This window comes from Diabrotica virgifera, chromosome 9, assembly GCF_917563875.1.
Source record: "Diabrotica virgifera virgifera chromosome 9, PGI_DIABVI_V3a".
NCBI classification, from domain to species: domain Eukaryota; kingdom Metazoa; phylum Arthropoda; class Insecta; order Coleoptera; family Chrysomelidae; genus Diabrotica; species Diabrotica virgifera.
The window spans coordinates 71,833,415-71,846,594 of NC_065451.1; the positions used below are offsets into that span (position 1 = coordinate 71,833,415).

The 13,180-nt window shown below is 32.7% G+C and overlaps 1 protein-coding gene across 1 annotated transcript; it reads left to right on the forward strand.

Annotated features, from left to right (window-relative positions):
- Positions 1–5,972: 5,972 nt before the first annotated feature.
- On the forward strand, positions 5,973–7,279 carry LOC126892387 (uncharacterized). The gene is made up of 2 exons (XM_050661904.1): positions 5,973–6,515; positions 6,570–7,279. The coding sequence occupies exons 1-2, from the start codon at positions 6,291–6,293 to the stop codon at positions 6,651–6,653; spliced, it is 309 nt and encodes a 102-aa protein (XP_050517861.1). The 5' UTR covers positions 5,973–6,290; the 3' UTR covers positions 6,654–7,279.
- Positions 7,280–13,180: the final 5,901 nt, after the last annotated feature.

A 13,180-nucleotide genomic window follows, 5' to 3' on the forward strand; every position in this document is an offset into this window, starting at 1 on the left:
TTAGCATACTTTGCTCCCCTACTATATGTATTATAAATAATATGCGAAGTAATTATTAACCCAAACAACCATAATTCAACTTTTATTTACTAATAAAGAACTGGACGAAAGTGTCACATCAGCTTTTATGAAACACATGAATATTTACATAAAAAGGTAAGTGATCTGCTTGAAATCGATATTCCCAAAATCATCTAAAAATTGTTTATACTTGAGTACTTTGAGACTCTTGTATGAAATGTAATTTAACTAGTTGCTTCTAACTCAGATTGCGCTAGTCCCATAAGGACTGCATGGCTGTCTTACGGCCTCGGGTATACGGAGGAAATATTCTACATCTTCGTCTGTTCTGAGAGCTTGGCTGATGAGCTGTAGACAGCGAAAACGTTCACAAGATGGCAGCACAGACGAAGGTAGAATATTTATTTGCCGTATAATATTTTACACATTATTTTCATACTTTTTAAAAAGTAGAAAGTTGCGATTATTTCCTGCTTGTTTGACGCCGTAGGTATTTTTCAATAAATACCAGGTGACATCTCGTGGCCTCAAAGTAGAGGCACAGATCGGTTTCGTACCGAAACGAGCAAGGTAGGTTGCTTCTAACTAACTCAGATTGCGCTAGTCCCATAAGGACTGCATGGCTGTCTTACGGCCTCGGGTATACGGAGGAAATATTCTACATCTTCGTCTGTTCTGAGAGCTTGGCTGATGAGCTGTAGACAGCGAAAACGTTCCCAAGATGGCAGCACAGACGAAGGTAGAATATTTATTTCCCGTATAATATTTTACATATTATTTTCATACTTTTTAAAAAGTAGAAAGTTGCGATTATTTCCTGCTTGTTTGACGCCGTAGGTATTTTTCAATAAATACCAGGTGACATCTCGTGGCCTCAAAGTAGAGGCACAGATCGGTTTCGTACCGAAACGAGCAAGGTAGGTTGCTTCTAACTAACTCATATATATATATATATATATATATATATATATATATATATATATATATATATATATATATATATTTTCATATTAATTAAATTAGTTGATTAAGATTTGGTCATGTTTTAAAGACTCGTAGAAAAAATATTGTCCCTAACGCTTGCAAAAAGTCTCTTTTCCGCACTGGACTGCTTGCCGAACTCCCGCTTCGCGTCGTTCGGTTAACTGCAGTCGCGTGCGAAAAAGTATGACTTTCTGCACTTGTTAGGAAAATAACTATTTTATTTTGATGGAAAATAAAATTCTAGTTTTATTTTGAAAGATTTTTTCATATTTTCTAAATTTGACGTAAAACGCGCCAGAAAAGAGCTTCAAAGTGCAAACTGTATCAAAGTTACACTTTTGTGGCGCGATTTACTTCAAATTTAGCAAATATGGAAAAATATTTCAAAATAAAACTAGAATTTTATCTTCCATCAAAATGAAAATATATTTACGCGCTACGTAATATTTATGTCATTTCTTTTGTAAGTGGAATATTGTGTGCGTCACTAATTTTTACAGCTTTTAGCGGTTTTTTATTCTTGTTTGTATACTCTACTACTAGACTAGTAAGGATCTGTTTTTAGGTGGATGTGAGAGGGGGCATTCAGATTTTTGCGGATAAAGTTAGGTGATAACTAAAGACCGGATTATATGTTTTTTGCATATCGATAACCATCAAAGGTACAATCAAACGCTTCAGAATGTGGACGAATTATGATAATTAAAGACGTTTGACACTAATTTAATTTTACATATTTAGAATATTTTCGTTTTTTTTTTTAACATATTGTGATGGTTTGAACATATTTTCGACCGTTTGACATATTTTGGCATATTTTGACATATTTTTGGCTGTAAATAGCTTGACACAGTTAACCATGTACAACGGTTAGGTTTATGAATGATGCTTTCATGAACTTTTTCCTTCCCAACATTGATCCAACTAACAAAATCTTACTTATGGCACCTTGTGGTTTCCGATGCTGCGTCATACATGGTCAAAGCTGGCCAACAACTAAAAGTTTTATATCCCAATTTAATTCATGTGACGAGTTTGGCGCATGGTTTAAACAGAGTGGCGGAAGAAATTCAAAATTCATTTACTACAATTAATAGTTTAATTAGCAACGTGAAGAAAATATTTTTAAAATCGCCTTTAAGGATTCAGATATATAAAGAAAATTACCAAATACTCCTTTGCCACCGGAGCCTATAATCACAAGTTGGGGAACATATTTAAAAGCTGCCTGTTTTTATGCGGAACATTTTCTCCCTATAAAAGAACTAATTTTATGTTTTGAAGAAACAAATATTGGTGCGATTTCGAAATGCAAATCATCCTCAATCTTAAAACTGAATCGTTTCCCCTACAAGAGTCTCTTAATTTAATTCAGAAATTTAAGGAAAACGCTGAAGAAATTACTGGAAAAATTGGACAATCAATAAATAAAAAATGTATTTTACAGAAATGAAACTTTACAGAAAAATAGTGAGTTAAAATTATTATTACAGGAAGCAAACCAAATTTTTTGTGGCGATTTTGATGTTAATACCAATTTAAATGCAGAGATTGTTAATGTTTTAAAATTTGCGCCAATCACATCAGTTGATGTTGAACAAAGCTTTTCAACATACAAATTACTACTAACGGATAGTCGATATAATTTTACTATTGAAAATATTGAAAACATTTGATTGTGAATTGTTTTTATAAGAAGTAATAAAATGTAGAAACGTAAATAATAGTAATAGGTACTAGATAGGTATACATTGGTATATTTAGGTTAATTTTGTCAATATATTATGTACTTACCCTTATTTAATAAAACTTTTATACATTTTTAATGCACATTTTCTTGTTACTTTAAAATGTTTTGCACATATTCCACATATTTAGAACATATTTTAAACTTTCAGGGAATATTTTCAATATATTTTACTCATATTTCAGACATATATATGCACATATTTCAGTCAAAACAGGAACATATAATCCGGTCTTTAGTGATAACTTCGTTAATAATAATTGATTTATGCTCCTTCTCAAATATGCCCGGAACATTAATAAAAAAAAAATAAAATATTTAAAAATTTCAAAAAATTTCGTTTTTTTTTTTCTATTTTTCTGCTTATAACTTAAAAACTATTCATTTTAGAACAAAGTCGTATAGGAGTAAAACAAATATAATTAAATTTTCTATCAGACGCGATTAGTTAAAAATGTCTTAATTTATCACCCTTGCTTCAAAATAGCAATAAATAGAAAATAAGGGGGCAAAACAAGCCTGTCATTATTCAATGATTTTCCATCACTTAGGTTACACTTGGAACCTTCCTAATTCGCTTAGAAAATTTTTGTAATGTGCTAAAACCGTACACCCAATTTCATTAAAATTGACTTACTAGATTTTGCATAATAATTTTGCAATCTAACCTTTTTTTAAAAAATTAAAATGTTTTAAAATCTTGCACAACAAAAACTAGGACATAGAAAGATTTAATTTATTTACATATAAAGGACCTATCTAATGCACTTTACAGAATTGAAATCGGATTATTTATGCAGCCTCAGCAATGTTTTAAAGTTATAAACAATTTTTTGGCTTATAAACAAATTAGTGCTGTGGCCAGGAGGGGGTGCTACGGGCTCCTTTATTTAGATGGACTTACCCAAGTGTTTTTATGTATTTTGACCCGTAGAACACGAATTTTTTGGGTAACAGTTGATCCGGATGTCGATAAGATTGTTATAAACACAGAACTTGAGGAATGACATAACAACGATTTTTCGCAAAATAAAACATTTTTTTGTATTTCTTGGGTAATTCTAAGCAAAAAATGTTCTTACAAGTTTTTTCGTAGGATGCATTGTTTTCGAGATAAACGCGGTGGAACTTTCAAAAAATCGAGAAATTGCAATTTTTGAACGCGAATAACGTTTGATTAAAAAATAAAATAGCGATTCTGCTGACAGCATTTGAAAGTTTAAGTCAAATTATACCGGTTTTAATTATTTGCATTGCTAAAAATTAATTTTTTTATTATTAAACAAAGCTATTTGTTTATAAGCCAAAAAATTGTTTATAAATTTAAAACATTGCTGAGGCCCCTTAACAAATCCGATTTTAATTCTGTAAAATGTAATAGATAGGTAGAGCACCTCTTTATATGTAAAGAAATTAGCCAACTTCTAAATTGTCTACTTTTTGTTCAGAAAGATTTTAAAAAATTTGAACTTTTTTAAAAACATTTAGATTGCAAATTTATTATGCAAAATTTATTAAGTCGATTTTAATGAAATTTTGGTAAACGATTTAAGTATGTTACAAAGAATTTCCTAAGCGAATTACTAAGGTTCTAAGTGCCACCAAAGTGGTTAAAAAATATTGAATAACAACAGACTTATTTTGCCCCCTTATTTTGTATTTATTGCTATATTGCAGAAAAGGTAATACCTTAAGACATTTTTTAGCAGTCGTATATCATATAAAATTCAATTATCTTTATTTTATTTTTCTACGACTTTGTTCCAAAACGAATCGTTTTAAAGTTATAAGCAAAGAAAGCAGAAAAAAATCGATGTTTTTCGAAATTTTTAAATATTTTAATTTTTTTATTAATGTTCCGGGCATATTTGAGAAGGAGCATAAGTCAATTATTATTACTGAAGTTGTCACCTAACTTTATCTGCAAAAATCCGAATGCCACCTCTCGCATCCAAAAATACACGTTTTTTCGCAGATCTTTACTGGTCTATACACTTTCATATCATTTCAAAGGATTAATCATTGATTATAATCTAACTGGACTATAAACTCCTAATATTTATCTTTTAATAAATTGGGAAAACCAATACACAAATTTAATTATCTGGAATTTGTTTTTGAAAAAAAAAAAAAAAACAAAATCGTCAAAGTAAGGGTCTAAACCAGAGAAAAAATTGGGTCTGAAAGGTTATTAACAGCTTTGGAAGTTCTTACGAGACCCGTCGATTTTAATTTCCAAATGAAATTTTAAAAGTTATGAAGATTGAAAGGATTCGGAGATTTGTGCTACTTGATATAATTAAGAGAGATTTTTTGCGGGAAAAAAATATAGGGTCTGTCTTTTTTTTTGCTTAAAGTTATTTGGAGCTAGTTTTTGTTAAAGTGGGAGGGATCTGTTTCACGGGAAAATTTAATTACTTATTTCGAAGTGTAGAAATTAGAGAAATGAATAATTTATTTATTTAGCGTAAGGCTATATCACAGTTTTTGTATATGAAGAAAGATAACAATACATTATATATAATAATTAATTTTTATAAACGAAAATTTAGTTGGTAAATACATACATAATATATTCAATCAACTCATTGGTCGCCACTAAAAAATCGGACCGATTGCCACTATACGATCTGATGGGGCATTCCTCCACCAAAAATCGTTTGTCTTTCAGCACCGCAATCGCAATTTGGAGAAGGTATTTTTCCCATATAAAAAGTGAGTCAGAACACCTACCACAGTTGGTTCTAATTCTGTTTAGTGTCGCCCATATCCGTCTTGGTTGATTGAAACCCTCTGCCTTGCTTGTAATACATGGCATATTCCGGATGTCAGGTGGAGCATTCTTCTCCCAATATTCTTGCCAACGGTCGGTTATTTCGAAATGCCTTTCAATTAGTATCCTTGCAGAATCCAGAGGGTTTTTCTTTAACGAAGCCTACTTATGTATCTGTCGTTAATACCAACGTGAGAGCGGAGCACAGGATCGGCGTTAATTTTTCTATACTCCCTGACAAGGGCATGTTTTCGACGGATGTGTGAGGTGACTATGTGGTTTAGTAGGGGAGACCGGGGTTAGTGTGCCATAGGGGCAAGTTCGCCCACATGCCGTATTTCCTATGTAAATCACGATAGTGCGCCAATGGCCTGACCACTCCTTTGTTACCTCGCCCTGCAACTGCGAGTTCCGTTTTAGTTATCTATAAGACTTCGTTGCGTGCATACCGCTGTTTAAGTGTTTTTCGAATTGGTGAGTAAATTTTACCTCTGTTACATTTTTAATGTTTGTGTAGGTATATAGATAATCTACAAGTTTTTATTTTTAAATCTGCAAATACATGCTACTATTGTAATATATTGGTAGAATTGTAGTTTTAAAATATCGCTTATTTTGTTAACTGGCTACCATTTTTGTAAAATATTCTAGTCGGGGCTAGTTGGCCCATATTAGCTGGGGTTAGTTAGCCATATGGCGAACTAAACCCTGGTCTTTTATTGTGCTTACATACAAAACGAAATCTTTTACTTTTTAGAAAAAAAAATGAGAACATACAAAAGGAAAAGTGAGAAGGGTAAAACCCCGTACGATATTATGAAGCGAGCAGTGAAGGTTGTCCTTGAAGAAAATTTTTCGGTCAGAAAAGCTGCAAAAAATTTTGAGATACCAAGAAAAACCTTAGAAAAATATTGCAAAAAATTTATGGCAGTTCAGGAACAAAATGGAAATTTGATAAATATTCAAATAGGTTACGCTAAAAGCCGACAGGTAATCTTAAACTTAATTTTATTTTCTTTTTCTTCAGCCGATTAAAATTTGTAGGTGTTTTCTACTGAACAGGAAGAACTTCCAAGAAACCCCCCAAAATATAAAATCGAGATTTGTTTGTACTGGATGTCCCTTTAATAGAAATATTTTTGGGGAGCAAGATTTCTTACCTGCGTAGGTATACAACCGATGGGCCTCCAAATACAGTGATTGCACCAAATTAGATGAATAATAGCACATTAGAAATTAACTACCAAATAGCCAAATTAACTACTCAAAAAAAAATAAACAATCATCTTGAAGATAAGAAGAATTTATACACCAATAAAAGATGAGCTTGAGTTAGAGAAGCAGCAGAGAAAAAAGAAGAAGACAAAGCAAAGTAAAGCAGGTTTAACCCTTAAACGCCCAAGGGTGGGTAAAAAATGTCCACCTAATGCGTATTCCCTTGTAACATATTTATTACGTGTTTAAATTTTTTTTAAAAATTATTTATTGTTAAAAAGACAGCCCATTATCGAATGTTAATTTGGTTCTACCAATATTTTTGAAAATAAAAGCAGCATCTTGAGTTAAATATGGATGGGCATAAAAAGTACACCCTTGGCAAAACTTGTTACTAAAGGTTTCTATATAATTTCTCGTTGGTAGGAAGATAATCCATATAATTATCGATGTATAATTACATAATCTACATAATTATCCCCCAATGAGGAGGCTGAAAGAAAGAATATGGAGAAAATCGACAAATCTGAATTACTGGCTTTTACTGGTATGTTAATTTTGATGTACATGGTAATTTTGTTGTAAGGTGTGTAAATTGTTTATATTAATATTTTAGAAGATGCTGTGTTTATTAAGCATAAGATTCTTAAGTTTAATCCATTTTCAACAACTTTCGATAAATATATTAGCTATTTTCGAGGTGGACATTTTTTACCCACCCTTGGGCGCACATGGAACCTAAAAATGGTTGGGCGTTTAAGGGTTAAAGAATGTAAAAAGAGACATATGTTCTAAAAAAACAAAAGCTAAAGAGATAGATTCATCTTCAGAAGAGGACGAATGCTTCTGTCTAATATGTCTCGAATTATTCTCTAATAGTGTTAGTAAGGAGAAATGGGTACAGTGCACTAAATGTAAAGAATGGGCTCATGAAGCTTGCACAGCTGGAGATATCCTTTTTTTGTGTGCGATAACTGTTTGTCCGATGCGGATTAGTGATTGTATATTTTTACAAATATATTTTAATTGATATTATCGTTTTGTATATTCATTTAAAAGTATGGGCATACTTACCCCAATGATGTGGCTCACTTGCCCCGCTTCAGGGGTTAGTTCGCCCACTGGACCAGCCGAACAAAAATACGTATAATCCCTTTAAAAATTTGTTTTGAGTATTTATTTCTACTGTAATATAGTGTCCACACCTTGTATTATATTTTATAATAGTTCAGAAAAAGTAATCTGGTTTCATGTAATTGTAAAAAATCAAAATCCAAAAAGTGGGCCTACTAACCCCGGTCTCCCCTACCTGATATAATACGCAAAGCCTGGTTTAGTTGGGCATCAACACGTTTGGTTTGTGGGCTGTTGAGCCATACCGGTGCACAGTACTCTGCAACGGGATACACGAGTCCCAGCGCAGTGGACCTTAGTGTAGTCGTTGAGGAACCTAATGTGGTACCGCATAACTTTTGTAGAATATTGTTTCTTGTTCTAAGTTTTGCAGTCGTCTTTGTAAGATGTTCTTTAACCCGCCGTTACACGCGTCTTCTATTGTGACGTGGTTGCACGCGTATGAGCGTCGCCCTCACCTACATAAGTTCGACTTATTTCGAGGAAGAATGAATGTCAACATGTATAAATATAAAATGGGTTGTACTCACATATTATAGAAAGTCTCGTAAACCAATTTTTGAAGTTATACTTCTTTACCGGCGATAGAGGGTGATTTTTTTATATGTTAAAACCTATCAGCCCGGCGCATGCGCATTATAACTTTGTTCTGATTGGATGTTCAAATGACATGTCAAAAATTATCCGATATAGCAGCTGTGGTTTGGAGGTAAAGGTAAAGGTAAACAAATGTATAATATATTAGTTTTATTGTTGTGAGGACAGAAACAAAAAAGTTTATAATATTGTAGTGACTTTTAAATAGTTTTTAAAAGCAACAGGTACGTAATAATTGTTAATGTATCATGGGTATAAACCTACCTATTTGATCTGCCAAAATACATAGTATGTAATACTTTTATTTATATAGGTAATTTGATTACCATCAAAATTTCTATCAATATTCACCTAATATATTGTTTTTTTACTCTATGTTTTGTTGTATTTTTTCAATTCTAAATCATTTCAATTCAAAATTAAAATAATTTGATCAATTTTCAAAATATCACAAGTTTAATCCGTTTAGTTAGTCGATCTTCGTAAATAATGAGACATAGTGTCCGTGGCTAAGCGGAGAAGCCGAATGAATTCCAATACCAACCGCTCTTATCAGCGCTGGTTCGAGTCCCAATAGAAACTTTCTTTTTTGTTTTTTTTAATACATTTTATGATTGTAAGTATATTTATTATATAATTGTATTCTCAGAAAATACGTATTTAGTTAAAAAAATTTTCGACAATTAATGTTCAGACATCATTTGTGGCTTGTTTAATGTGTTTGTGTGTGTTTTATTCTTTTATTATTTTAATTTTTGGCACTGTTCTAATAAAAATGTTTGAGAAGTAGTAAGTATAAATTAGTTTAATATTTAAACAAAATATAAATAAAAAGTATATTAATTTCGTTTAAATCATATAATAGAAGTATAACTTTGTAACGTTACAAACGTCACATCTTTGATATTTTATTTTTAAATAATTATTTTACCTTATTTCCTTTAATATTTCATTAATCATTATCTTCTTCTATTTGGTTTACCCATTTCCCCTTTAAAAATTGGTTGGCGCTCGTTCTATAATAGGCAACCCTATTTACATTGTATCTTCTCTCGTGTTTCATGTTCGTTATTTCAAATTTCGGTCCAAGTTTCGTTGTCATGTCATTTTAATGACAGTGACAACTCCCATATCTCATTCTCAAAATGGAGGTGGAAATGTTTTAAAAAGCAGAGTAGCTCCAAAATTAAATCATTTTCATTTCAACAAATCATCTTCCTCTTGGGTTTTTTGGAAAGAGATCAACCTTTCCCTCTTCGGGAACCTAAGCCTCACATCACCGGTGATGCACACTTGAAGGCAAAGACAATGACATCCAGACTGCACAACCACCACCTCTAGCTGCAGGGGCCTTGCGCCGAAGATCCGCCCAGGCCTACAAGAAGTCTACAACAGCAGTACCATACGACATCAAGAAGATACCATCAGCTACCAAAAGCCATAAGTATAATCCAGAATTGTTAGTTTTTGGCAAGAATTTAAATACATTTGTTAATGCAATTTACTAAGTCATTTTATTTATTATATCTTTATGAACAATAAACATGATTAGTTAAAAACTAGGTTTTGTTTGCTTCCATTCCAATTTTCAGAGTTCATTCTAAGGTTAGGACAAGACGAACACACACCTGAGTGACTGAGCTAAACTAAGGGTGTAACGATGGCTATCTTGGTTAGTTGAGGTAATATTTTCGAATGTTATTTCAATTAGCTGGGGTAGTCCATCGCTTTTTCGTTACAACTTCTTACGTGCGTACAAAGTACATCGACCAATTTTTTTATTAATTTAACAAAACAAAAGTAAAAATAATATACATAGATCAAAAGCAAGTTTTCTTAATTTTCAATTTCAGCAAGCCACTGAAAAATTAACGTTCTTTACGCGAATTAATTTTACTAAAAATACAAATTAAAATTAACAACTGTTCTGAAGCTATTTCTTTGTGGTATTTATGTAATTAACTATTCATATTTTGTATTTTGATAACGACGTCCGAGGTGGAATTCGAAACGTCAATAAAACCAATTTTTCAAGTTAAATTGTGGCTTATTTCCCAATTAGAATAGGTAAATTTAAAAATGGGTTCTTAACCAGTGGCGCACTTGGAATTTTCCTCTGGGGGTGGGGTGGTTAGCTTGGGCACCGAAAGTTTTTTGTATTATTTGTGAAAGATATATTTCATAGGAAAGTTATATTTTCCTACTTTCTTTTATATATATTTCTATATGCTCTGGGTGGGATTTTAACCTTTCAGAGATAACGTGGCATGATGGTACATAAAGTGTAACGTGCGGACTCACAGTCCGCACATACAGAAAAGGTCCAAAAAATAAATATTTTCGGAAAAACGGTGTGAGAACTTGTCAATTGTTTAAATAAAAAGACAAAAAAAAAAACATTTGCAAACAAATTTATTATAACTTGCACTTAAACTCATGCTTCAAAAATATAAGTGAACGGATATATCCTTTTCACATTTTGAGTCCTATAAATCACAAAAACATAAATTAAAAAATTGCAAAACAATTATTTCTAAGAAACTAAACAACGACTAAATAAAAAATAAATGTTTGAGCTGCTCAAAGTAGATACATGAATGAACGGAAATAAGTCAATCTTCGCTGCTATCTTCGGAGATTCTAAGATTCTCTCCTCAATGTCTTCTTGCATGTAGGTATCGTGGTCCTGTACTTCTTCATAATCTCCTTTCAAACTAGCACCATCATCGTCAGGTTCAGCTTCTGGCTCAGAATCAGAGAGAAATTCCGTATGCAGCTTTTCAAGATATGCTAATTGATTTTCGAAACTCATCTTAAAAAATCTGTAACAAAAATAAGTTTATATCAATTAAATATACAGAAAACGTAATCAGTAGATCACTCCCAATTATAAATTACATAAATATTTTTATATTTACCCTAAAAACAAAATATTTTAAAATTGAATCTTACCTGAAGATTTGTGACAACTTGTATAACGTGCGGACTCACGTTCCGCAAGTCAATATAGCAGCAGAACTAAACGCACTAAGACAATTCTCACAACAGTACTAAATAGAGTATCCCCTCACTTGAAGCTAGCGAGCACGCCACAACCGAGATCGTAATTAATCGTCAGAAATCGACAAATATTTAGACAAGCGGAATCATAGTCCGCACGTTAACTCTGAAAGGTTAACCCCCAAACCCCCCGCTCGGTGTGCCACTGTTCCTAACCTAATCCAAACAATAATATTTTAATTAAACCTACCTAAATATTAAATAAAAACCTAAAAGTTTCTTTGAGATAACAGAAACGTGATTTCACCGTGATTGCACGCGCAGTGAGGAATTCCCTCACTTGAAGAAGGATGTCTCTTCTTTCAACTATCACACAGCATACTGACCGCCTGAAATATTCTATAACTTTTTCATACCCTCTCATGAACCATGCTAAAGGCATTCCTGGGTGCTTAAGGTTATCGTATTAGCTTACACAATTTCATTGGTTATAAACAAATATGGTGAGGGATTTCCTCATAGCGCGTGTAATGGCGGGTTAAAGCTTACCGTTCTATTGAGTGTCACACCTAGATATTTTGGGTATTTAGTATGATTGAGGAATCTGTCTTCAACGTGGATTTTTAATTGGTAATTAACCAATCTGTTGTTTAAATGAAAGCATGATACCTCCGTCTTGGACGTATTGCGCTGTAATCTGCAGTGACGGAAATATCTACCGAGGGTTACCAGGTCATTTGTTAATATTTGCTCAGTAGTCTGTAATTCTTCATGGCTCGTAGAAAGTGCCCAGTCATCTGCATATCCGAACTACTTTGATGTAGTTTCAGACATGTCTGCTATATAAAGGCTAAATAGTAGAGGTGCCAGAATCGATCCTTGCGGGAGACCATTGTTCAGTTTCATTAGGGTACTGGTTTTATCGCCCATGATGACTTGAAAACTTCTATTGCATAGCATTGTATTAATAACATCAGTAATCTTTCTGCGTGGAATCGCTCGCATTAATTTATAGATTATCTCTTGTCTCCACACGGTATCCTACGCTGCTGATAAATCAATGAAAACAGTAGATATTTTTAGTTGTTTTTGAAAGCCTGTTAGGACTTGGTCTGTTCAGCTGCGGTTTGGTCGAAATCCTGCTTCTTCCACAGGTATATGTTGAAGTATTGTTTGGCTAATGCTATTATATAACATACTTTCAAAAAAGTTTGTATACCATACCTAGAACTGCAATTGGACGATAATTTTTTTGTAAATTTTTAAGTTTCCCTGATTATAAATAAAATATCATCGATTTTTGCTCCGCTTAGTTGATGAGGGACATTTCCCGTCTGAAGAATATCTGAGAAGAATTTTGCAAGCCATTGTCTAGTAAATCTCCCAATGTACTTTAAAAACTCAGCATGAATGCCATCAAAGCCAGTGGCTCTTCCCGTTTTCATTTCATTAAAAGCTTCCGTGATTTCCTCACAGGTGAAAGGGTTGGAATACTCTATTTCAAATGGACATGTAGATTTTAAAATTTTGAGGTCTTTTTTAACTTTAATTGTGTGTAAGCGATTTTGGGTTGCCCTTGAGGTAGATACTATATGTGATGCCACTTGGTTTGGAGGTACTAGATTGGTTTAGCGGTCGGGTGGGTTACTGCCTCCTAGTTTTTGAAGTAGTGACCAAGCTTGTATACTTGAGTTGTTAAAATCTAGATT

Bases quoted from the DNA above. Each gene is read 5' to 3' on its own strand.
- LOC126892387 (XM_050661904.1), top strand. From the start codon at position 6,291: ATGAGAACATACAAAAGGAAAAGTGAGAAGGGTAAAACCCCGTACGAT. The intron at 6,516-6,569 runs GTAATCTTAAAC...TAAAATTTGTAG, and splicing joins GTTACGCTAAAAGCCGACAG to GTGTTTTCTACTGAACAGGA.